General features: G+C 40.6%; 2 protein-coding genes across 5 annotated transcripts in view; one reads left to right on the forward strand and one right to left on the reverse strand.

Annotated features, from left to right (window-relative positions):
* The window catches only part of GPR143 (G protein-coupled receptor 143), a 42,610-nt gene extending 34,298 nt beyond the window's left edge, over positions 1–8,312 (forward strand). Inside the window, exon 9 of the mRNA XM_071813005.1 lies at positions 7,038–8,312. Coding sequence (XP_071669106.1) covers positions 7,038–7,072 — 35 coding nt within the window. The 3' untranslated portion in view covers positions 7,073–8,312. The remainder of the gene's footprint in view (positions 1–7,037) is intronic.
* Positions 8,313–12,599: 4,287 nt separating this feature from the next.
* The window catches only part of TBL1X (transducin beta like 1 X-linked), a 201,492-nt gene continuing 186,812 nt past the window's right edge, over positions 12,600–27,279 (reverse strand). For all 4 annotated transcript variants that reach the window (XM_071813032.1, XM_071813023.1, XM_071813036.1 and 1 more), the window contains 9 exons: positions 26,049–26,112; positions 25,848–25,945; positions 24,275–24,335; positions 20,104–20,225; positions 18,585–18,659; positions 16,531–16,658; positions 15,223–15,388; positions 14,349–14,450; positions 12,600–12,973 (listed from right to left, as the gene is read on the reverse strand). In XM_071813032.1, coding sequence (XP_071669133.1) covers positions 12,947–12,973; positions 14,349–14,450; positions 15,223–15,388; positions 16,531–16,658; positions 18,585–18,659; positions 20,104–20,225; positions 24,275–24,335; positions 25,848–25,945; positions 26,049–26,112 — 843 coding nt within the window. In that variant the 3' untranslated portion in view covers positions 12,600–12,946. The remainder of the gene's footprint in view (positions 12,974–14,348; positions 14,451–15,222; positions 15,389–16,530; positions 16,659–18,584; positions 18,660–20,103; positions 20,226–24,274; positions 24,336–25,847; positions 25,946–26,048; positions 26,113–27,279) is intronic.

A 27,279-nucleotide genomic window follows, 5' to 3' on the forward strand; every position in this document is an offset into this window, starting at 1 on the left:
CTTCAGTTCTCACAGTGCTGGTATGAATCCGATTTTACATTAGTCAGGACTGAAACCTGTTGTCATCTGGTGGCACTGCACTGGCTTCTCTGAAAAGTTTGTAGCCTTAATTTGGCTCCCAAAATGCAGGTGTCTGTTTTGGAGGAGATGCTGTGGAGATGCAAGGAGGAGATGCAAGAACTGGAAGTGTCTGGGCCTGATGTCTAGTTCCTATATGATTGTCCTGGGCAACCAGCTCCAGGTGACCTCCAGAGGTCCCTTCCCACCTCAACCAGTCTGGGATTCAAAGCCTCCTGTGATCTGGGATCTCACCCTCACCCCGTTAGGTCTTTTGGTCAGATGTTGGGCACAGACTAATGGATGTTGAAGCATCTGGTGTTACTGTTTCTGAGCTGGGAGCATGCACTGAGCATTTTCTAGCCTGAGCCTTTGGAGGGATCTGGAGACTGAGTTTACCCAGGAAAATGAGGGAGCAGGTGGTTCTGCTGTGTGTCACACAATGGCTGTCATCTCCAGAAAAGAACTCGAGCTGGAGGTGTTAGTATGCTGTGGATAGAAACTACTATTTCTAATAGCCACGCATGTTAGAGTATGTCTTTAAAAGGCCTCTGAATGAAAATCATCCTGTCATTGGTATTTACAAATATGAGTATGGTATCATCTTGATCTGAATAGAAACTTAGAATAGGTAAATTTGCACTGGGAAGCTTGAATAAAAGAAATGGGCTATTCTCTTCTTCGCCAAAGATAACAGTATTACTGGCATGAAAATAACAGTAATTTTGAGAATACCAGTCACTTGGAAAAAAAAAAAAATAATGTGCCAAAACCACCCATAAAGTAATTTGTGTCACCTGAATAGAACAGGAAAACAGCCATGAAATCCCTCTAAGCGTCGACTGGAAAAAGCCATACAATGTATGAAGGGACTCTATCATCCATTTATAAATCAGAAGATCTAAAGTTAAAGCAAGCCCAGGACAACTTTCAAGACCCCTCTTCTCTGTGTAACATCAGGAGGGAGGGGGTCTTATCACAAATTTTTCATCAAGCTTCGTTACTTCACCAGGGTTGATTGGCAGCAACGTGGTGGAAAGCAAGCAGTGATGACAGTGAGGAGAAGACTTCGTGCTTCTCCTTCACCTCTCGGATGCCGAGAGGGGGTCATTGTGCTTTGGGGTGGTAGGAAGCCTCTTAAGCTTTCAGTGGTCTCCCTAGGGGCTATTTGTCTCTTTGCAAAGCCAAGACCTTGAGCTGGGGCGGCTGGCAGCTCACTCTTGCCTGTGGCTCTGTCCTGTCATGTGTGGCAGCGTCCAAGGGGACTGTGGGTCTCTCTCTATGCCCTGGTATCATATTGGGATGATTTTCAGGCAGCCTATGCCCCCACTTCTGTGGGAAGGAACCTGGGTCTTAAGAGGTGGAGGAGAGCCATGACAGATTACGATGGGTTCCTTCCCTCTGGAGAGTGGGACGATGGCGTGCGTGCTGATAAAGACAACCTTTGTCAGCAAAGCCTTATTCTAATCTAGTTTTTCACCAGCTTTCCTCTGCCTCCTGGGACCTACAGAACGCTTTCACACACCGTAGCTAAGAGGGACACAGAGGGTAAACGGAGGCCTTGAATTTTTGCTCTCCAGCTGCCTCTGAGAGGTGCCCACCTACCAACACATCTAAGAGCCTCCTGGAAAATCTTGAAAACCTGTAGAACCAAACATGACCTCATTTACCATGGTTATTAAAAGGGTATGTTTTTAAAGACATGGGTTTAAAAGAGTGCAGTGGGGATTTTTTGTGCAATGTAAGGAACCGGCTGTGTGGGCTGGGTTGTCCTTGCAGCATCGTCTCCCCTCAGAGGGCACCAAGGCTCAGGACAGCATGGAAACACTGGCAGCCATTCATTGCAGCTATAGCCACGTGAGAGCATCTGCTCCTGCTTTGCTGGCTACAGCAGATCTTGAGTGAATTTCCTTCAGGAAAAAGAAAAAAAAAAGAAAAAGACAACAACGCAAGTCTCTGCTGAAGCTAAAGCACTTAACTGAGCTCCACATTTGATGTGGCAATGAACAGGCCTCCTCCCACCCTGCCCCTGGTCATGCGGTTCCATGTGACGGGGAGCGCAGCGTTCTTCTCCCCAGCCCCCACCTCAAGGCACCAGACTCGACTTGCCAAGGACCAGAGGCATTTCCCCAGCCATGCCCAGCACTCTGGGTAACACCCGGGCTCTGCTAACGCCCCGTGTCAGGCAGCCAGCCACCCCCTAGGAATGCAATTACACCCAGAGCAGCACGACGAGGGCGAGATAAGGAGCCTTGTTCCTTATTTCCCAGGGGTTTTATAGTCCGAAAGCTGGTAGACCCAGATTCCTTCAACATACTGTTTGAATTTAAAATGGAAAAAAAAAATAATCTCATCTACATTAAAAAAATACATTTTGCTAAAGACAAAGGACTTTTAAAATAAGTATCTATAAATGTAATAGAGGCCTTTCTGCTTTGTTTGCTGGGGTCTGACGCTAGTGAGCTCTAGGACATAAATGGTAACGAGGCTGATGTTGAATAACTGGAAACCTGTGAAAGGCATGAGTGGGTGAACTGAAGACACAAAGGCAGTTGTAAGGACTTGATAATAGTTCCTCTCTTCTCGATACGTTTATCCTCACATGGGGAGTAGGGTGGTGGGATATGCGAGTGCCCATGCTGCTGCTGCCCCTGCTGCTACACCAGTCCCTCCTCTACCTCTTGGAGCCCTCCACCCTGCTCCTGAAATCAAGTCTTCACTGGGCCAGCCTGGCCTGGAATGTCTCCAGGGATGGAGCATCTACCACCTCTCTGGGCAACCTGGGCCAGTGTTTCACCACCCTCATTGTAATGAATGTTTTCCTCATGTCTGTCCTGAATCTCCCCTCCTTTAGTTCAAAACCATTAGCCCTGGTTCTGTCTCAACAAGCCCTGCTAAAAAGTCTGTCCCCTTCTTATAAGCCCCTTTTGAAGTAGTAAAAGGCCGCAATAAGGTCTCACTGGAGCCTTCTGTTCTCCAGGCCGAACAACCCCATCTCTCTCAGCCTGTCCTCACATATAAGTAATCCTTAGGTTGTAACACTATAGCTTCATTGCTTCTGAGAATGGGTAAACTATAATGTTTTTGTTTCGTTTTAGAATTTTTTTGGTGGTTGCGCACCAAGATATTAATGCCTTTTATTAAAAAAAGACAAAACCAAAACCATGAAAAAAACCCAGGAAGATCCCCTGAAGATAGTACTGAAATGATAAACAAATTTTCTGTTTACCAAAACCTAAATTTTCATTGAAATAAAATTTTAACATGCAGTTCGTTACTGCCCCCAAATATCCATCAAAAACACCATCAAAAATTCCAGCAACATTTTCTCACTGAACTGCCATTGCTATTTCTTCTCAGTGTTTTTTTTTCCAGGGCCATTTTCCAATGACAGTTGGGGTCTTTGGTTGGTTTTAGCTTATTTCAGCCAACTCAAGCAGTAATCTATTACATGGGCCTCCAAGAAGCTACTGTAGCATATTTCCTTGGAGAAGTAAGTCCAAAGGGGAAGTCCATCTTAGAAAAGAATCCAGACATGCAGCTCTTGCTGGGCAATAATACTTTCTCCAGCCCAAGACATACAGGGCATAGCAAGGAGAAAGACGGTATTAATGAATTAGGTCAAAATAATAGACCAGTAAGCAAGTTGTTCTTCATTGTCTTAAATGAATTTCAGTTTGGGAAACCATCAGGTCACCTTTCCACTGAAGGAGGCATGAGCACCAGAGCTTTTGTAGTTCAGAATGTGGAAAGGAGTATCCAAGTGATAATACCTGATAAGATGAAATTATTCTCTGCTAGAGGTGCTGCTGTGAGTTCAGTTTCTACTGGAATAGATTTGGCTCAAGAAATAGATCAGGGTTATTGTGCTTGGGGTTTTTTTTAATTTGTTTTGTTGCGCATAGACTTGTCCCTCTCTCCCCACCTGAGTGCTGATAATTTCTGCTTGCTTCATTGACACTGCAGAAAGAAGAAAACAGGCAGAAATGTGCTGGTTTGTGCTGATAGAATTTTGTTGTTGTAAGGAATTTGCAATGCCACATGCAGCTGATCTTCTGTGAGCTTCACCAGTCTCGGGAGGGCTGGTGGAACTTCTGCAGTGATGAGAAATGGTGCTTATTCCCATACCAACACCTTCAGTTTCCAAAGTTGCATATGGAGAAATACACCAGAATCTATGGATATTTTTCAGACTCATTTTTTAACCATTCTGCCTACCTGATCTGGGATTTTCTGTGTCACAAAATGATGGTTTTTGTCTGTGAAAAGATTTTTACATGTCTTACTCCAGTCTTCAGCAATGTCTCTCTACTGAAGCAGGCCCAAGTAGGAATGCCATTCTACATGTCAGTAGATTACAAAGGTTTTTATTTATTCGTTTGTTTACTTATTTAATTGCTTTGACCTGCATTCCTTGATCAAGTAATGAGATTTGGACCTTTAATGTGGATATCAAAAAAAAAAGGGTGTCTGTGTGAGCTGACGGAACCACAGGCTCCCCACTGCTGTTGTCCTCTGTGAAGGAGGCAAGTGGGTGGATGAGTAGACAAGGTTGCTTTATTGCACAGGCATTTCTCATGATTCTCTCCAAACTAGTGTCTGGGAAAGAAGCTGAGAAGCAGCTTTAAGTCCAGGACTTAAGAGGTGGCAACATCACACTGTGGCCTTTTCCCATCAGATATCTGTTACTCTCAGGAGTCTGTGATCCACCCCAAGTGTCCTCACTGATGACATTCTGTGTAGGGACTCAACATGTCTTTCAGGACACTGCAGCTGTCAGGACTGCAGAAAGTCTCAAAAACCCTTCTGAGGTTTGACCTTTCTCTCTTGCCCTCAAAGAAAATATTCAGAGTTTTTCAGGAGCTGCCACAGAGCATGTAGGAACGTGATGCTCACTTGACACCACTCATTCTCAGAAGCCTAGTGAGATAATTCTGAGTTTTGGAGCTGGAGAATGGCAGCGCTCTGCAGCTAAATCCTGTCCTGATGTTGTGCATTTCTTATTGTGCTGAATTACACTTGCAAAGGACGAGGATGCTAACTTTGTCTCAGTATTTACTGGGAAGGATTTGGAAAGATATGGTGCTTTCTTGATCTTTGTATTGACATAGATACTAATGATTTACATCAGGGCTGCCAAACTCATGTTCACCGGGGGCCGCATCAGCCTGGCGGTTGCCTTCAAAGGGCCGAATGTCATTTTAGGACTCTATTAATATAGGAGTAGTTACATTTATACAGTCCTAAAATGACCACCAGGCTGATGCGGCCCCCGGTGAACATGAGTTTGGCAGCCCTGATTTCCATGGTGGAGTCAAGGCTTCTTCTGTGAAGGCAGAAGATGATAGACCTCGCTGCAGGACAAGAGGATATAGCTGCTTTCCTGTGGTCACTAGGGTTTGTATTCTTTTGGTTTTATGAATATATTCAAAAGGAAATAGAAAAAAACTATCTCTAAGGAAGCAAAGATCTTCCTTCCTGTTGGGAAAGGAGTCAGCAAGAATGACAAATGCCTTGCCAAGTGAGTCATTTCTTCACTTAAAAGACTTCAAAGCTTTAAAAATTACTTTTTGGATCATGTGCTCTTAATAGACGAAGCTGATCCTTCCCTTGATGGGAAATGATACACAGAAAGATGGCAGGGAAATAAGTGGTTTTGAGTGAGACACTGCAATATTGCATCTTCCCAGAAGGGACGTAACAAATACCCTTTTATTATATTGCACGCTGACAGAAGTGAGAAGCAAGTGTTTAGGACTGCTCAGTGCTTCCAGTGTCAGTTGTCAAATACTTTACAGGCTAAGTAAATATTTATGGGATAAATAAAGGTAAACTAAACTACAATTTTAGTTTGACAGTCATGTATTTTCTTGAAACCTGCCTGGCAATGACGTGACTAAAAATAGGCCCATCGCATAGCATTAAGAAGCAGGTCAAACAAGAGCTTCTATATAGCGCTGCCCATGAAGGTCTGCCCCCCCCGTGGCTGCCTCCTTAGCTCTTGCGTTCTTTATTTTGATTTATTTTGGTTCCTGGTCTCATGAGAGCTGAACAAATGTATTTGTCCTGCTGCTTTCAACTTGTACAGTTACAGGGGAGTAATTGTACATTAATGATGTACATATTTCAGAGCACAAACTGAGACAAGTGGCATGAGAAGGCTTTACTTTCTCTTTTTGTGAGTATTTGATGATGTGGTTAAGTGCTGATCATCAGCATACTGACTTTTCTACTACTTGACTCTTCCCGAATGTTCTTTATCAATCCTAACTTAAGGCTCTAGGTCCTTAAACACTTAAAAACTAGATGATGGGACATGCAAGACCGTGTTTCATCTGAGCACTAATTCCTTTTGAAGACCTTTGACAATCTTTCAGCCTTAGCTTAGGTGAACGGTCAGTGTGAGACATGTCAGAAAGCAAAAATCCCACGTTTCACGTTGAATCCCCCACTAAATACCGCGGGTACCATTAAATGGAATAAAACCCAGTGAAAACCCACACACCATTCACCCCATTAAAGCTAAACCACCCCCCGCTATACCCTTTGAGGTGTCGGTGCCATGAGCCCCATGGGGAGCGAGGATCTGGGAGATGGTGCCCACGGGAGCTCCTGCCGGCGGGGAGGCCCGCTTTCCTGTGCCAGTGCAGCTGCTGGGGGACAGGGCACCCCTTTTTCTGGAAACCTCTAACGATGCCCTAAACAGAAAGAGAACTAAAAACCCATTGCACAAGCTGGAATATTCTCCAGTTCTTCAGAAACCTCCGACTGCTTAAATGAAGTTGAATTTAAGGCCTTCATAGCTTCAAGAAAAATCAACAGCTTATCTTGATCTGCCTAGAGTCAAATTTATTTTCTCTGGAGAAACTTCTGAGTGAACTTTTTAAAAAATACTTTGACCAATCTTACTCAGATTCGTTCCTTTCCAGCTGTATGTTAATGTCTAGTCCTTAATTTTTTTTTTCTCTTTTTAAAATGAGGAATTTCCAATAAATGCATCATCGGAAGAAAATAAACCTGAACAATACACATGTGATGTAAGCAGCCATAAAGGTGGCTTGGTTAGAAGGGAATAACACTGAGCAGAAGATGATGTCTGCTGAAAAACTGATGGAGAAACTGCGTGCCAGCCTGGGAGCTGTGAGCCCGGGCAGCAGAAGCATCCCTGAAAAGCACAGCAAGCCTCTTGGAAGCACAGCTGGGCACCTTGAAGCCGGGGACACAGCCTGTGGTACCCTCAGTAAGTGCAAAACCAAGGAGCTGTGATGGCAATTTGTTGTCTGAAAAAGTGAAAATTATATTGGAAAAAGGGGAAAATCATCATCAGAAAGCAAGAAACGGCAACTGCCATGGGCTGTTCTATCTGCAAGAACAGGAAAAGCCCCCCCAAAATAAAAATTGTTCAGAGAGAATAGAAATCATCATCATCATGTATTGGCTGTCCCAGGTGAAAAAACAGAGCAGCACCTATCAGCTGCTAGAAGTTCTGGTGTCCTACAGCCTCTTATGTGTCTATGATATTAAAATTGACTTAATTTTTATCCAAAATAGAGCTGCTTTCTGTAAGAACTTTCCATGCTGTACGTACTTTCCCTTTCTTAAAAAGGTCTGTGTGAACTGTCTACAAGACCTTGGACCTTTGCTGGGCCTGCCTGGCTAACTCAAAACTCTGTGACACAAATCATCATCAAAGGGAGACTCTGCCTGTTGTTTTATTGTTCCCCGCCCTGAGCCCACGTCTGGAGCCGGTTTGGTTTGTCCTCCCACCTCTGGGATGGTTTGTCCCTTTCTGAAATGCACTCGCTGCCATGTACACACATGTAAGTCATTTGTTGTATCTGCTGTATTGAGAAGTTTCCTTCACTAGCAGTAACTTTGTCATAACCTGTAACGTTACATATATACTTTGCTGCTATAATTTATTGCTGCCATAATTAACCACTGTTATGTTACTGATTGTGGCTGTACGATTGCTTACTGATAATACTTTGTAATAGCTTGATATGCATATATATTTGCTTTCTTAATCACAGGTATACTTGCTAGTGGTGATTTTTGTGGTGTTTTATAGAATCATAGAGTACCACATGGAAGGGGCCACAAGGATTGTCTGGTCCAATCTTTCTTGACAAAAGCATAGTCTAGATGAGCTGGCCCAGCACCCTGTCCAGCTGAATCACAAAAGTGTCTGATGCCGGGGAATCCACCACTTCCATGGGGAGATCATTCCAATGGCTGACTGCTCTCACTGTGAAAAATTCACCTCTTGTGTCCAATTGGAATCTCCCCAGGTAATCTGCAATAAAGAAAATTAGAGGATAAAGCCTCCATGGCCTTGTGTATTACGAAATCCTATGAACACAGAGTCATAATCTTTATACACCTTCAGATCATGACAACATGTTACAGCTTAAGTCGCCCAAGCCCAGCTCTTAAGCTGGATGCAAAACAGCCAGGAAAGAATAAGGAACAACACGCACAGAATTCTCTAATATCAAAATATAGCAATTTATTCAAGACACTGAATATGATCTGTTGATTCTCTCCTTAAAACAAATGAGCTACAATACACAAGGTGAATTTGAAGAAAGTGTGGGTGGGGGAGAAACAAAACAAGGGTTGATGTTGTTTCAACAGAACCTGGGAAATGCTGAAATGAGAACCAAGTCTGGCTGCAAGTCTGACACAGACAATAAAAACTGCAGAAGCCAGAATTCAGAATTTCAGTGAGTGGCTGAAAGAACATTTCTGCAACTGACAAAGAACCACATCTTTTAAAAAGGCAAAAGGAGGAAAAAAAAGGAGGAAAAATTAAAAAGGGAAAAAGAAAAAAGAAACCCAAAAACAAAGCAGACCCTTACATTTGACAAAGTGCACTTCACTTGGCTCTAAAATTATCTATTTTTTCTTTTTTTATTAAACAAATTAAAAGGAAATTTCTAAGATGTAGCATGGGGTTAATGTGTGTATAACCCTGTAAATCAGGCCCTTTAGTGCCCCATAAGGGACCCAGTGTTTTCTACATAAAAGATTCAGTATCCTTCTAACCCACAGAGTCGAGTGTTTTTTTTTCATTTCAAGGCCAGTTCCAGACAGCCAGCAATGACAAAAATCCAGTCAGCCTCTCGATGGTTTCACAGTCCTGTTTGGTCACTTAGTTTCTTCAATTTCTCTTCCGTTAGAAAGAACTAGAAACAAAATTGTCAAAAAATATTGTTATGAAAAAAAAAGTCTCAAGTCCGCCGGCCTGTTGCTGCATGCGGTTCTGGTGCAGGGAGCTGCAGAACGGCATCACTAGCCCACAGAACAGCATCACTAGCCCAGGGGATGCTGCCACAGCAGAGAGGGAAAGCAAGAGCTCCCCTATGGGCAGTTCTGCCGGTCTGGGCTTAGACATCCACCTCAAGTCCAGCCTGGAAAAGGCCATCTCTCCCCATTGCCCATCTCCCGGAGCATGCAGCGTGCTAGGCTAGGATTAGCCTCTGCAGCTACATCTTCTGCCTTCCTTCCTAGCTGCCCTTGGCTGATAACGACCTACTACAGTATTTTTGAGGATCTTCCAGTCTCGAGGGTCTTGGGGATGGGAAGAAAGGTGAATTTTCTTAGCTTTTCACATATGCTGCTTTCACATCTGATGGTCTGTATAGAAAACTCCCTGGACCGGCAGCCTCTCTCACACACAGGTTTCGCCAGCCAACTGATTTTCAGCTTCTTACCTCCGTGCAGGTGGGCAGAGGAAAGGTGGTGTTCTGACGATATTGAAAAAGGAAAAAGAAACAGGCACCATGGACATTGCTGAGTTATCTACAGTAGCTATGGCAGGAACAACCACGAGACATGGGCTATGTAGCCAGGTGGCCACGTGGCCATCACTGCGCTTGGCCTGAGCAATCTCATCTCTCTGAACCCCACGGTTTGGCCCATGCGGGTGTCACTAGAGGGACAGAGTGAGGCCAGGTCCCCATCCCACTGCCCTCCCCCGCCTGCAGAAAGGGGGCATCTGCATGTTAATTCTCAGAAACGCCACCCAAAAGCAGCTTAGGAAGTTAACCGTGTATGTGCAATGATTGTAATCAAGTCATTGACCCAACCATGCTTTATAAAACCACATTAAACCTTTGTATTCAAATTCAAGTCTCTCTTTGAACAAGTACTTTTTTTTAAAAAGTAGTAACTTAAATGAGTAGGTACACGTGGTTATTATAAAACAGTGCAAAACTGCCAGGTAATCATCTACAGCCCATGCTCTTGGAGCAGAAAACTAAAACCAACACATAAATGCATTTAACACCAAAAATAAACCTTGATACTTTCCAGTGTCCAATTCTTTGATATAAATTACGAACAAGCCTAACTCTCTGTAATAAACAAAATCTCTCATAACTGTTTTCACCTCAGGACTGAGTAACTTTTTTAGCAGTTATTTATTTTCATTCTTGAGTTCTTGTTTCCAAATGTGTATCCTTAAGAAATGCAGCTGAAGCTGGCAGTGGTGAGTTCCACTGGAAGGATTAAGACACTGTGCAGATGCAAGCGTAAAGAGAGGAAAACACAGGAGAAGAAATGAGGTACAGATTCCATGATGATGCCATGATGATTGGTGGGTCTTGCACCACCAGTTCAGCGCTAGGGCTCTGGTTTTGGTTTTGCTCAGATCAAATCCCTTCAGCAGCTGTGGTCAAACCAAAGGGAAGATCTTGCATTACAGAAACAGAGACTTTGGGCAGGAAAGTACCACACAATGTCAAGGGAGTTCTCTGCTTGTTTTTCTTTCTCTAGCCTGTGGGCCAGGAGAGGACGCTTGTTTGATTCAGCCAGTTCTAAGGATGTGTCTAAATAACGGCTGCCACCACCCCAAGGTTCCCCCACAGTTTACAGCAGCTTCAGTAAACTCTGCCCATGCATCCTTCTTTGCATTCATCATTTGCTCTCAATGTCGTCATCAGGAGGCATCCCTGCAGGTGTCTTGCTTGCAGAGGAAATCATGTCCAAAGTGGATAGGTGGTGCTTCCCATCTTTATTGTCATTCTGATCACTTCACCAACTGGAACTTTACAGCAGTATATATGTTGAGATATAATTTATATGTCTTTTATCACTCCTCACCTAATGGAGAGCACTGCACTGAGGACACCCTCATGAATAAACCTGCCTGGGCTGACAATGAAGCCTCCAAGTGCAGACCCAGAGCTTTCCTTGTAGCAGGCAGGACACGGGAGCTGACAGTGACGGCAGTACCACGTGCCGCCCGATGCCATGGAAGAGCCGGTTTCCAGGTGTGTGCCAACCATGGATGGACAGGAGCTTGGCCAAAGTCTGCTCTTCAACAATGTGATAGATGCAGTCAATAAATCTTGGTCCAACTGGTCCCATTAAGTCAGTGGTAAAATCCCAGTGACTTACTGGAAGAGAAAGAACTGAGTGGGATGAACAGCAGAGGAAAGCACTGCTCAGCAGGGCCACGGGCAGCCAAACCCATGTCCTGTTTGACATTCCAACTACTGCTAGAGGAAAGAAGATACGTAATCATTTTCTTCTGGTTCCTAAGGATAAACGAAAATATTGCCTCAAGAAAATGAATGCTATGTTTATAGTCTCAAACTTATGAATCCCTTTTAATAAGTGTACATCACCAAACAGCCACAAAAATGAAGTGAGACTATGCAAGTGGCTGGCTGCTGGAAGAGGACTCTAGGGAAAGGACTGGCATTGATTGTATCAAATGGCATTTTCTTCTTACAGCACTTTGAGAGAGAAGAGAAAAAGGATACTGCACCTTTCATGTTCCTTGGACTCTGTGTCACTCTTTTTGCTTGAATTACACACCTGGTCTACATTGGGTGGCCATTTTAGGCTTTTAAAACTGTTTAACATAAAAAATATTTTTTTTCCAAAAATACACTGGGTTCTTTCTGTTAAAAGTCATCTTTCTCCTGTAAAAATCTTCCCCAGCACTGCATTCTTATATAAAGCACTTATTACACAATTTGCTGAAAGTGCCCTTGAGACGCTAAGATCTGAACCATGGAGGATTTTTTTTCTTTTAAAAGGAGAGAAAGAAAGGAAAAAGAAGAGAGAGAAGAGAGGAGAAGCAGTCTGTCAAAAATTTTCATTGTCATGTCCACCTGGCTGCATCTACTATGGGCATACAGGGAAAAAAGAAAAAAAAAGGGGCAAGAAGAAAGAGGAGGAAAAAAAAGGAAGGAGAAGTTGGGAGTGGAAGGGAGAAATAAAAGGAAAACGAAGGTTTCATCCTAAGCCTGGGATCTTCCAGGCTGTAATATTCCAGCTGATAGAAAAACCACCAAACAAAAAAAGTAGTCTAGAAAATAGAAAGTGTTGTGATTACAAAGTTGAGCATTTCATCAGTACAAACTGGTCTTTGAACGTCCTTTGGGAGAGCAACTGTAGTGTCCAAATTGGAAGGAAAAAATACAACACCACATGGAGGAGGATTTTTTTTTCCCTTTTGGTTTATCACAGCATTTTTCTTTTTTTTTTTTTCCTCTTTTTTTTTTGTTTTTAATTTTTTTTGGCACAGCTTTATTTTTTTTTCTTTTTTTTTTTTTTTTTTCCCAGCCATCAGAGCAAGTTCTCAGATGCAAACCAAACAGTGCAATGCCTAGCTGGTGGCTTCATGCTTCCAAGGCTGAATGTTCCAGGTGGAAACCATTCCCTCCCCCTCTGAAGTGACCGTGTTTTTACTCCTTGATGAAGGTTACGGACAAAATACTAGACACCTGTGGCCAGGGAGAGTTGTTTTCACGGTACACTCTAACATTGTTCAAGTTCGTACAGTTCTGGAGCTGTTAAGAATAGTTTTGAAGAGTGCTTCTCCCCACACATTCACTGCTGGTCCGTTTGAAATTTCTTCTAAAACATTTCACTTTTACTTCCGCAGGTCTAGAACACAAACCTGGAGAGAAAAGACTCAGCATTAAGAAGCATTTCATAGAATCACAGAATGTCCTGAGCTGGAAGGGACCCACCAGGATCATCGAGTCCAGCTCCTGTCCCTGCATATGACAACCCCACAGTTCACACCGTGTGTCTGAGGGCATTGTCCAGTCTCTTCTTGAACACTACCAGGCTTGGGGCCATGACACCTCCCTGGGGAGCCTGTTCCAGTGCTCCAGCACCCTCTGGGGGAAGAACCTTTTCCTAATGTCCAACCTAAACCTCCCCTGGCACATCTTCCTGACATTCCCTTGGTGAAGGTGATGTGGAAGCACAGAGGCTGATCAGCCAGCTGTACGTTACACTCCCCAGCTTCAGATCAGCCCATCTCAAGTACCTGGTTAAGCATACATAAGCAAGGGAACAACCCAACACGGGAGAAAACCCAAGTGAAAACCACACATTTAACTTTTAGCTGAGCTTTCATTGGGTTACAAACATCTTGGTGGCACATCCCAGATACAACTAGGGGCTCTGTTCATTTGCCTGAACACAGCGGCCACTTCCATTTCTGAAATACATCCAACACAGATGCACAGGCCTGGCAGGTACGTGATACAAGACCTAGAGAGGACACGCTCCCGCTTGGAGCAGCTTGGCACCATCTCAAATGGCACAACTAAAACCAAGCAACTGAATCATGTCGTCAGCGTGCCCTTTGTTAAAACCAGTTGAAAATACTGCTTTAAAGTACTTATGCCAGCCATCCATGTAGAGGAGCTATTTTAAAAAGCTGTAGAATGTGTTGTAACATCTGTGTGTCCTTCACAAGCTGATCATAATAAAATTGAAATTTTTAAAAAGTAAGATTAACAGCAAAAATAATAATGAACGATCAGTATCTCTAGAGCAATATTTCTCCTTTATCATGCAATGAAATCTTTGGGCATCATGCTGAAAACTTCCTCTTTTAGGAACCATTAAAGAGTAAACTTCTTCTGTGGAGTAGAACTCAGAAAGGCCCAGGACAACTGTGTATTAGAGAGCTGACTGTGGTGACCTGATCTTCATTAAAAACTGACAGACGAGATAAATAACTACTAACAAACAACTACTGTTGTTCGTATCAAATAGGTATTTAAAAGTCATTCCCATCTTCAGTAATATTCACCTATTCCACAAACATTCTTCATTTCAAAAGGAACAGCACCGCCTAGTATTCAAAACCTTCCAAAGCAGGAGTGTTTTTAATACACAGAATTACTTGTTTCTGCCTCGAGCTGCCTGTGCCTTCAGCTCTGTCAAGAGAAAGCAGGATGGCATCCATGTTTTTTGCTGACACACTCCAGAAAAGTCACCTCCACCCAACATTTACCACGTGTAAAGCTCCTTACCGATCCATCTGACGCGCTTGCTCCCACTTTGTCTCCTCTAGCATTCCAGCAGACTTCAAAGATGCCCCCGGTGCCTCGGTAGCTATGTACTAGAGTTCCACTCTGCAAAGCAAAACAGCATGTGATCACTTGACACAGAAGTTCCCCTTCTTCTTCTCTTTCGTGTGGCACTACATTAAAAAGAAAAGAGTGGTGGCAGGGGGAGCTATTCAGATCACCCAGCTATGGTCATCTCCATAAGGTGCTGAAGTGAGGAAACCAGTCTTTGATATGAAGAGAAACAGGCTCCTCCAGAAAGCAAAGACTCACAGACATCTGGTTTTGTCAACTCTGTAACAGTAAAGGCCTGGGGAGTTAGGTTGAGGTGGTCTTCTCTAAAATACGTTGTTAATTCAGGCTGTGAGGCATCAGTATCCAGAATTAAATCTGTGGAGCTATGATGTCCCACTTTTCTCCAGAATATCCCCAGTCCTCAGCCTGTACAACCTCTATCATCCCCTCATCACAAACTATAAGCCAGGTACATTGGACTTATCACTGAACTCAGCTTGTTACTAAATAAAAGTACCACTTATTTCTAAGAATCAATCTGCACCTTTGCTTCACAAAGCTGATGGTACAACACGACGCACCTATTTTCAGGTATGCTTGGTGTTTTAGCATACAAAGAAGCCCAAGCAGAAATGTTCAGGACAGTCACCTCACTCCACCTGAGTGACTCAACTGTTCTGCTGGGATTTGTATCAGCCAACACAATCGGGTTCACCTTGGCTGGCAGGTCTTATGATACAGGGGTACATAGATTTTCCATTTAAGCTTTTGCTATTAATGTGTCACCTGAACCAGATGGGCTTCGCATGAAGCAAAACAGTACCTGAGTATTCCATATATGGACACATTTGTCAAAGGACCCACTGGCTAGATATTTTCCGTCGGGACTAAAAGCTACGCTGTAGACAGGCTCTTGATGTTTTGTTAACGTGTGGATGCAGACGCCTCGGTCAACGTCCCACAGCCGAACAGTGGAATCAAACGAAGCACTGCAAGAAGCATTCAAACACAAGCATGCCTTAATGTGAGCGTCAATCAGTTTGCAGTTGGATACTGTAAACGTTTTAAGAGAATAACACAGGTTTTTTTCCTTGGCTAAGCAAGAGATAAAGTTTCAAACAGAAAAGTTAACATTCACCACAGCCTTGACAAGAACTATTTCTACAGAACCGAATTCTTGTATGCGGAACCTTTGAGTTTATCTCAGGGTGCTGTATAAAGGATCAGATCACTAGCCCTAAAAGGGCCAGGCTCCTGCTTTTTGAGATTCTACCTGATGTTATTCAGGAAAGTAAAATGTATATTGTCATTAACAGGGTAAACGGTTCCAGAGAAATCTTACTCCTAATGGTTTTGCACTATTTAGTGAATTAGTATTCTGTCATTCTTTAGAACTGTGGTTCTTTTCACTTTGTTTCAGTGCTGTTTTTTTGCTACAATCCATCTAAGTCCAAAAATGTGGGCTTAGGCAAGAAAAATAATTGATATTAAAAATAATACGAAAAGAACAATTCCAAGAAAAAGAAATTCTTCTTCCCTGTCTACTTCCAGATTAAGGAGTAAAATAAATAAACCACCTTTGATAACAACTCCTCCCCCAAAATGAATACATCATGAACTTATTTGATAATCCCATGGTACTAACATCAATTGGCATTCTACAAATAAACCTATTTCGTAAACTCAAAGAAGAATTCTGAACAGATTTTCAAATGGAATTTTAAAGACTATCCAAGCTTTTCTCTGTTGGTTAACAAGGCTATAAAAACTGTCAATATCTGCCCAGGTGAGCTGTATGGCCCTGGCTGGAACACATTCCCACTGGCTGCCATCTGCCTCATTAAGTACTTTCATTCATAAGAACTAGATGCTGGATGTGAAGTTGCAATGCCAGACATACAGTTATTTTCTCAAGGCAACTGAAAAGCTAAATATCACATAACTCAACTTCCTTTCTTTTTCTACTTCCTTTTTCAAATACGGTTCGTTTCCCTTTGTTTCCATCCCCCTGATTTACAAATGCAAGTACTTTTTACTGGAATTGTCTGCAGGAAGACTGACAGCAAGGTGAATTACATGTCAGAAAGATAATCCTTTTCTTGGTAAGCAAGAGCGAGAGGTATATTTTTACCTTGCTAACATGATGTTGGAGTTTGGGTTGCTGGTGCCTGGTCCTGTAGGACTCCATTTGATAGTATAAATCTCTTTGCTGTGAGCCTGAAGATCATGTACACAGGTATCTTGCTTCATACTCCAAATCTAAGTCAGAGTAAAAACGAAGGGGAGAAATTGCTACGTTACTCACCTCTTCTAATCTGAATTATTTCAGTTCTATATTTTTCTTACCATTTGTTTCTTTAAGATCTTGACACACATACATGTATACATAAACATAACAAATTTATTAATGCAGTAGTTTGGCACCTACAATGGACATGTGAGAATAACCCCATTAGCAGAAAGAGCTACACATTTAATAGCATTTATTCAATAGATAAGAACTAAATTGTTGCTGTACTGCCCATAGCCTGCAACTGCATTTTCATACAGAAGCTTTAAGTTACTCTATTTAGAAGTCTAACTTGAAGTTTAAGTCACACATTGCAACAGCAATCATCTTTAAAAAAATGAAAATAAAGATTCAATAACTGCTTGGAACCTAATAATTTTATCTTACACCAGTCAAGAGCCACATCAAATTTTCCTTTCCGTCCAAACTCTTTGTTTGCCTGATGCTTTTAACAGCAAAGACAACGGAACAAGATCAGCTATTTCTACACTGTTACGTGGCCAAACACTTCAGCGTGAGATAAAGAATATGTTCAACAGAGATGACAAGTAATTTAGTAGATCTTTTCTTCAGCTGAGAAACAAGATGAAGCTAATTCACAGCAGGGAAAATAACTCAAATTTGGTCAGTCAGTTTCAGAGAGATACAAAAAATATAGTAATGATTTAACTCACTTATTATCCTGCACTATGAGGGAAAAGATCTGCTTTTATGCTGAATTTTCAGCAGCATACCTGAATCTGCTTTTGGAAATGTTACACAAAGTGTAGCCATGTTCTACAGCTAACAGGCAACATGTTCCAAGAAGCTGTAGCAAAATACCAAGAACTCCAAAAAAAAAAAGAGAAAAAAAAAAAAGAAGCCAGAGGGGACTGATTTCCAGAGGAGAAAGAATAATAATAATTGCCTGAAAAGCATTTGCAGTCTCCACCACTGAAAATTTTTAAAAACAAGCAAGGCTGAGGAGGGCAAACCCTTGAATTCAGTGGCCAGAAATGTGAACTGTCACCAACAACACTGAGCCACGATGGTTTTTAAAACACAGCATGCCACTGGGCACTAAAAACCTGTGCTACCACTGCACCGGGATGTTTAAGCAGAGCAATACTGGCTACCATAATATTGTCTGGTGGCAGCATAACAGGCAAGGCGCTCTCTTTCAGCCTCTCCTAGCCCTATTTTCTGTAATTTTTCAGATCTGTGAACAGTTCAGAATAATGCCTCTAGAATCCAGAGGGCTGAAAACCCGAGTGGTTTGGTGGCAAATACAGAGTGGACCTGTGCAGAACTCATGCTGTTTATGAGGAGCAAACATCTGTAACACTGATGTTCCCTTAGATATTATCTACAAGTTTTGTTGCTCTCTCCGTTTCAGACAGGCATCTTCGGGGAGTAATTCAGGTTTCTGGTGGGCTCTGAATATATATGTCATGTCCCATTGCTTAGTCTAAGGCTATTAAAAAAAAATTAAGAATCAAACAGCTCCAATGAAAATATTTTAAGAAAAAACACTCCAAAGAGAAAGAAAACTCTTTATTTTTATATTCTTTTCAAAATGCAACCAACAGACTGCTTCTTAGCACAGGGATTGTGCTTCTATTGACAGAGAGCAGGTGTATATATATTCGTATATTTAACTATGCCTATTCTGTGACAGTGACATACCAGTCACTTAACACTTATGTGGACAGGACACCTCAATTTTCCCAGTGGCTTCTTCTGTTTCTCTGCTTCTCTAAATTCTTTCAGATTTGCTTTAAGAAATATGGGACAAAATGAAACCATTGTTCATGCAGAGTTTTAAGTGATACAGTACCATCATTCTGGAGAAGATTAAAAAATAGACATAATTTTTATCTTTACTTTTTCAACAGCAGGAATGGGAATTATATTACCTTTAATGTCATATCATCGGAGCAAGATGCTAGTAGCATGCCAGATGGGTCCCATTTGATTGCATTAACCTCGTTCTGAAATTAAGAGTGATTTTATTAAGTAAATATTTCAGGTACATGCACTGTTCTGGGCTCCCAGCAGAGGGCACTCAGGGTTTATGCATGCAACAAGTTCAACCATAAATTACAGCCCTGGTTGCTTTATGGGTGAACAAAAGCAGCACGGCTCCTGTAACACGCTGTTCAAGTGTCATTTAAGAACGGTAACCATTTTGTGTTTGTGAACAATAGACACAATCAGTGCTCTGATAAGTGTTCTGGCACAAAGTCTCTCATACTCTTTCTTCATTTGCTAGGATTTAAATAAACCAGACAGACTGATGATACAGCATTAACTTATTTTTTAAATTGAGATTTTTCTTAGGGTTAGTATTCTGTAGATTTCGGATTCAATAGCAAATATGGGTGGTGTGTTAAATTTTGTGGAGTTCATAATTCTTAGGATTGCAGGTCTACAATAATGCTGGTCTCTCTTAACAGAGGTGTAGGTGTACATGAAATCCAGGATGGAATATTGCATAGTTTACAATGCTTTATTCATCAATTCTTCTAGCACTTTGTAATTAACTAAGCCTACTTTGTAAGGCTAAGCCTACCCTTGGTTATCAGTAAGTCTTCTGTGCTTTTTTGAGAGTCATAGATATGGAGGAAAAAAAAAAAAAGCATTTCATAAAAAAGGAAAGATTGCTTGTTAAAAAACACAATTTAGCTCATGGTTTCAGTGAAAATAATCCTGGAATATATTTAAATTTTGCTTTATCCGTTTTACATGTTTTGGTCATAATTAAAAGGAACTGTACAAGTAAAAATTTGGATCATGTGCAAAATGATGCATTTCATATAATCACAAAAAGCACCAGTCTGTTGGTAGGAATGTCACGAATATCAGTTTAATATCAGTTTAACCATAGACTAGATAAGATTTTCCTCCATGGGGAGACAGCAAGTTCTTGAAGCTAGCATCTAAATCACATGTCGGTATATGACAGAAGTTTTCTCATGAATGAAAGCTAGAAAAACTGGCCTTTGATGGTCATTAACTACTATCAGGAAAAGAGGTGAGGCAATACTTCTTAAAGGGATCTTATTAGATTAAATTGATTCTAAAACTGAACCATGGCTGGAGGTGAATTGTTCTCTCCTTATTCATAGTTCTCATTTACTAAAGGAAATTAACCCAGTGGAAAACAAAATCTTATTTATTAATGCGCCCTTAGTCTGCAGCTCATGCTACATATAAACAGTCTCACTGTCTCAGCTGCAGGTTTGGTGTTGTACGGTGATTTAGAACAGTTTATCCCTTCTCACAGGCAGTGAGTCACTCCTGAAGGACCTGTTTTCCAGGAAGCAAAGCTATATAACACCTTTGGTGCTAGAACACACTCTGCAAACACCATCTGCCATCATCGCACCGTGCTGCGGTGACTTACCACTAACATTTTGGACATTTTAAACTTACTGTGTGTCCTTGAAAGGTTTTAACGGGACGATCACAGCCAAGTCTGCATACATGAATGCACATGTCAGTGCTGCAGGAGGCAAAAGTAGTGTTGTTCTGCCAGTCTACATCCAGAGCAGGAGCTGTGAAGAACAAATGACGGAAGGAACATCAGGGAACGAGGCACAGAAACAGCTATCCCAAACCTTTTTCTTCCTGTCACCCATTCAGATCAAACAGACTAAAAGCTACTTCTTGGCCTGTCATCTACTACCAGTCACAGGGATGACAGGGGCTGTCTGAAGGGTACAAATTATTTTTTCTCTTGCAGCGGATGCTCTGTATGGTGTCTATTTATGTGAATTTTCTGGGTTAAGTTACATAAGAGGGGGGCAAATCAATCTGTCTCCACCCTCCCCGCATCTCTTGGACCATCTCTAGCATTCATTCCTCTGTAAGCCAGCTTAGCCAAGAACCTGGAAGAAAACTAGCTCAGAAAAAACAGATGATTTCAGTTGGGTTAGAAAAATGTTGCTGGTGAATGCCAGACACAACATGGGAGGGAGAAGCAGCAGGCGGCCATTGCCCTTTGCCCCAGCTTTAAGCAGGGACTGATACTAATGCACCGTTCTGTGCGGACATGGGGATTAATAATACCTACATTCAGTTTAATTTGGGTGGGGATTGATTTAAGACAGAGACATTAATCAAGTAGATCTGAAACAAGAGGATGAGTTTCTGTAGAGGGTTCGGCTTTAACTAGGACTGACGTAATGAAACTTTGCACACAGACAGCACACGGACATGTAACTGGTGCCTGTGTGCAACATTCACGCTTTGCAAAAAGTCTGGAAAAAACAACAAAACTTTTACAGCATGTGACTGCCGACTAAAAGCATGCACAGGAGTATGAGGGAACTCCTGACATACAGTTTGCTTGTGTTTCTATGACTGCTGCTTGGTTTTTTGCTCAGAAAGAGCTTAGCTGCCCTCCAGAGGATGACATAAGACTTGCTAAAATATAGAAATCTCCATTCTCAGCACACTCCTGTGAGAAGTATGTGTTTCATAACGAGAAAATCATATAGGAAACAAAGTTGAATCTCTTTCTGGCAAGAGGACAAGTTTATCATTAAACGAAAATTGCCTTATTCAAATGCGTTCAGAAAAATACTTTTGTAATACAGAGGTGAAAAGATTTCTGTTCTGCCAAGCTTACTACATTAAGTACATTTTTTCCTGTTATAATTTTTTAGGAACTGCAAAATGAGATTGATCTATGTCACCTTCCAAATCATCAGGTAGCTCTCTAAATGAGAATGGAGGGCTGAAACTGTTTCATATACAGGCTTTTTTTAGAATATTAATGAAAATGTTCAATAAACCTGTGTGACAGGTAAGGAATTTCTACACTGCAGAAACAAAGGAAATGCAGGTTAATTCTGAGTTTTCCATTGAACATGAATGGTGATCAGGATTTTTTTGCTTTAACTGATTGATTTATTTTTATGTTGAAAGCTTTGTATTACTGTTTCAGAGCAAACAAAAATCTATCTCCATTAACAGCAATATGCCTTCAGGGTTAATATCTAGTATGATGAGTTGAAAAGTAATCTTCTGAGAGCTATTGGCACCTAAAGCGACAGATTTGCATTGCAGCATAATTTGAATCACTGAGTGTTGATAATTAATACCGATTCATTTATTGGTGTATTTAACCATATGCTTACTGGATAAGTAACTAAATAAAATGGTCTGGAAAAACCAACCAAACGTGGTTTTCCATGCAAGTAATCTAACCGCCAAAGTGTCACCAAAAACACAGGACACCAGCCAACTGCATAAAAACAACTAGAGTGTCATTTAATAAAAGTAGCTAAAATAAAACACAATAAAAGTGTTACAATAATTATAATTTAAGCTTTTTTCTGAACTAATTTAGGTGTGATTCAGAATCAGAAGCTCAGAAGAAGATACAGTTGAGTGTCTGCAGGGAGCGACTCAGAGGACTTAGAAGCTGGGTCATACAAATACCTCTTATGGTTTCACTTAACCAATTTGTTCCTGCATGCATAGAGATCAGTCCACATCTATCAGCAGACATGAAGATTGGATTATTTCACTCCATTTTAAAGAAATAAGCTTTGTGAATACACATTTTGCAAAACTATGAGTAATCATAGGGCATTTGCTCAGAGAATAATGAAACCCGAGAAGCTACTTATCCACATACGTACATATTTCAACCATAAAACCTTAAAGTTACATGGGAACATCAATGATAAAGAGGTCTTCAAGACCTAGACAAAGGAGTCTTAATTATGTATTTTAAGATGATAGTTTTGTCCATATGAGTGTAAACTAAACAAATTACTAGAAAGCAGCTGAGAGTAAAAAAACTATGTTATTCCCAGGCCAACTGTCTCCAGATTTCAAAGAAGTATGCAAGTAAGTATCCCACACAAGTATGTGTTAAAGAAAATGTACTCTGTCTAGACTAGACTTTTAATTGTTAAAATGCCACCTTTAATTCTTGTGTAGACAAGGTTTTCAGATTTCAGATATGGAAAGGACTTTGTTGTTAGTTTGTTCTGGTGAAGAAGTGATGCAAAGAGGACAAGGTGAGGTCTTTGTGGCTTTAGACTCATGTGAGGACAAAGACTCCAGCTGGTTTTTTTGTAGGACATATACTTTTGGCCTACAGATAATTTCCTACTACTACTACTACTCCTCCTCCTCCTCCTCCTCCTAGTAATAATAAGAAAAGAACAGCCTCTCCACATCTCCACTTCATTTGTGTCTTATGGTCCAAATAGCACGTGTAATAAGAACTTTTTTAAAAAAAATCTATTAATGAAGATGGACATAGGCATATTGCATTGGGAGATGTAGTTAAGTTTCAACTTGATAAAAGGGGAATGGAGTGATGCGTCCTTGATTCTCATCACTGGTAAGACAGCTACATGTCAGTGGACATGACTCTGAAGGGCTAACCAAGTTCTGTATCTGCAACTACTTACATCAACAGCTGGGGGTCAACAAGGCTTAAGAGTCTTGTAACTACATCACTATACAGTGCAAAGTTTGCCTTTATGAAACAGTTATGATAAATAAATAAATGCCACAGTGAGAAAATCTGTCAGCAGACACTGATACCTCCAAACTGACAGCTGCATTAGTAAGTGAGATGAGTGACAAAAATGCAGAGTATGGATCTGCTGTGTGCATGGACGTAGTTTTTGTGTTCTGTTGAATAACTATTTCAATTGCTACTGCATGATATTAACATCAGTGAAAATGCAAGAATGAGAACAACTAGAAATTGAGTTGAAAAGCATGTTAATGTTATGTTTTAAAATTAGCAGTAAAACGTGGTTTTAAACACCATTGAGCACCTTGTGAAAGCCTGCTGTATTTAAAAATAGAGTGAAGACACAGGAAGATGAACATTTCTAGCATCAGAATCTGGAATGTTTTGGTAGTTTTAAGCTCAGTTTGGCTATGCCACTTAAAAAATCTTCACTATGACAACTTATCTATTTTGGATCACGAATTCAGTCATCATCTTACAAGTCTGGTCTCAAGTGAACTTAAGATTACATCACTGATTACTTAGTATCTGTGACATCTCCTGTCTTCCTGAAGCAGATCAGCTCTACAAATGACCATGCAAATAAGGTTTTGGTTCATCAAGGTTTTGAAGCTCATGGCTGACAACTGAATTCTGGTAATTAGAGAAAGCAAGAACTTCAAGTCAAAATTAAAATCCAAGAAATTCCTGAGGACCTTCATGCTTGCAGTGGTGAATGCAAGCAGCACAAGAGATCCATCTGGTTCTGTCTAAAGTCAGCTTCATTGCAACAGAAGCAGAAAGAGTGGAAGAAATCCCAGACACCTCCATCAAAAAATCTCTACATAAATCACCACTTGGTACACATAGATAAGGACAGAATCATTCAGCTGCTGTGTAAATTCTCTCCTTGAATCACTCTGACTTTCAAAGCTGATTCTCAGAGAACCTCATCTTTCTGAAAAAAATCAACCCACAAGCCATGATACTCAGGATAGTTCAAGCACAACAAACTTGGTTCGAACTCCCCTCTGGCAGACAGTTTCTTACAAAATGATAAATTATATTGACAAAATTAAAAACTGCATTTCATTTTAGTAACAGGAATTATGTAAAAATCACCTGAATGGAAAGGAAACTGCTGTTTAGCTTCTCCTGTGTGAGCATCCCAAATTATTGTCGTCTGCATCCAAAGGAAGAGAGGAAAAAAAGATTAGTGACTGTTCAACTCAGAGAAAACAAACAGAGAGCAGCACCCTCACTGAGGAGCAATTCTAAAAGATGGACTGATAAAATTATTGATTGCAGAGAGCCTTGTGTGCCAAACAGCGGAAGAAACAGAAATAGCTTCCAAATATTGCAGAATAATAATCTATGTGTAGATAACGAAGTATCACACCTACAGAGGAAGTAATATAACTACTAAGAACAGGCATATTCTCTCGGAATAATGCTAGAAGACAGTACTACACATACACATTTTTAATAAGCATTTTGTTTCAGTTGTCTTTTTCAAAGAAGACGTCTTCCTCTTTTCAAAGATGCAAATTGAATTCAATTCCAAAACTACGTGATGCTACATTTCTGACAATTAAACCACCAAGTGAAATGTTTATCTAGCAGCTCAGTACATATCACATCTTGCCACTGTGGTGGGACAGACTAATGTGCAATTTGCTTACTACAGGTTTAATCCATACCCACAGCACATGTAAGCAACTCCCCTGCAGAGTTCAATACAACCTTCTGAGTGAACTGTCAATTTATTGGGAGTACATGCTTCCAGAAAATAAATTAAGGATGCCTCACCTCACTGATAATGGATCATCTAAAGAATGACTGCTGTTATTGGGAACGTAAGTTTGCCAGAATAATGGAAGTACCATTGGGAGACAAGCGCAGCTGAATATAAGCCAGTATTAAAAGGAATAAAAAAACTAAGCTTCTGTTTTCACAAGTATGTGAAAATTCATCTGGCATACAAATGAGAGGTACAAGCCTGAGCTAGTTTTCTTGGGCTCCCTCTGTCAGCTCACTGTAGCACAGTGCAACCCATCATTTGGAGGTGCCATTTTTCTCTTCAAATTTTAGAAAGGAAGCCAAGGATGACATACACATCTAATTTTTAGATGTTCAAAGTTAGGCAAGATAAATGCTGTGTCCTTCCCCATTTTGGTTTTAATGCGTTTGCACTAATCATCAACAGTCATCTGTTCATTTTAATCTTTAATACGCACTCGGTTGTGACTACTATGTTTTGCATATTTTGAGTTCAGAACTACCATGTTTTTGCATATTTGCTTAGGAAGCCATACATATTTTATTTAAATAAAAGTGTTTCAATAAGTAGATGAGCTAAAAAGTGCAGTATCTTTAAGATCACTTCCTTCTTGGAAATAGCTGGTTGATCAAACTCCAGTACTGGAAGCAGATCTTTCCTTAACTGAGACACATTTCAGACCCAATTATACATGGGGGGCAAATCGAGTTGTTTTTGTTTTTTTTAAAGTAAAATCTTTTACATAAAAATAGTACATTTACACAGCCTCAAAAATGTAATCAACATGCACTAAAGCACATTAAAGAAAAGTCAACTCTCCAGGATGCCTAGAGGAAAGAAAATCTTACGGAGTTCAGCGGCATAAGTTCACTGAGTCAGCATATTTATGCTAGAATAATGTATTTTTAAACTCACTTTATCAACACCAGCACTTAAAATATAATTCCCCTTTTTGTTCCATTTCAGGGCAAATATTGGACCTTTATGTTGACCTAAGGTGCTTGCAAGGTTACCTGGAAAAAAGAAAAGGTTACTATTACAATTTGTTTGCAAATTAGCTAAATTACAGTTCACTGCTGTTCAATGCTTACAAATAATTAATGTTGTTTGACTTACCATCTTCTGTCCATATTCTTGCAAAACCATCATATGAGCCTGTAGCCAATAGTGTTCCATCACTCTGTTGGGAGAGATATAAGTGGCAAAGGTCAATACCAGATGAAATCTGTTTCAGCCAAGCCTTTTTCTTCTCTTTTTTTTTTTTCCCTTTGCTCTGCTTTTCTTTTCTCATTGTGATTTATGGGAAATCTGAGTCCACACACTGAGACAGACTATACTATGATTTAAATGAAAGGTTATTACTGCAGACAGCGAAGAGGAAATAAAACCCTCTAACATACTATTAAATAGTGGGTTACACCATCAGATAAAATTAATTTAATCAAAAAGATTAGAAAAAGAAAACAAGATACAATAAATTCTATGGGATTCTCCCAGATAACAAACAGATACTACTTCTTAGACATAAAGAGCCTATAAAATGTCAACAGATCATCTAAATCCTGACTAAATCCCAGTGCACTGAAATTCAGGAACCTATACCTGAAGGAAGGACCTAAACACCTAAGCCATCTACACTCATGGTTAACACCTTGAATGTCATCTGCCACCAAAAAGTCGCTTCCTACTTGTCTGAACACAGATGCTCAGAGGCACAGTATGATGATGGACAGCCTGAGAAAAGGTGGATTCATGAGTCCCAATCAGGAGGAAAAAAAGCCCAGGAACTGTAATTGTAATGTTGAATTAGAGGGAGTCTAGATGACTAGTTTAGATGGTTAAATCTAAGGGAAATGAATCCTACCCTTGGTACCAAAGGACATGATCTAAACATGGTCCCTAGAAATAACTTCTTTTATTATAAAACACAAAAACCAGAGAACCAATTTAATATCATCAGTGTGAAAATTTCACAGTGAAATAGTATTAATACTGTGGTTCTAAATAAACAATAAAGGCAGATGGAATTTCTATCATCATGAATAGAAGATAAGAAAAAGCATAAAATAATCCTTTAAAACATATGTCTACTCCATCCCTCCCAAAACAGTGAGTCAGAGCAGTTGTAGATTTAATTCAAATGTACAATGATGTAGGGGTATAAATCTCAAAACCTAAGCCAACTTCACCGCGAAATACACTTATCTGGACCACTGATGAGAACAAAACTGATAAGAACAAAAAGAGAAAAGGGAAGGAAGTTCAGGGACTAGATGTAAAGTTTATCACAATTTGTTGATGGTAATTCACATTCTCTGGAAAACTCAAAGTTAGTTGGAAGCACTTC

The sequence above is a fragment of the Patagioenas fasciata genome, chromosome 1 (genome assembly GCF_037038585.1).
Source record: "Patagioenas fasciata isolate bPatFas1 chromosome 1, bPatFas1.hap1, whole genome shotgun sequence".
NCBI lineage: Eukaryota > Metazoa > Chordata > Aves > Columbiformes > Columbidae > Patagioenas > Patagioenas fasciata.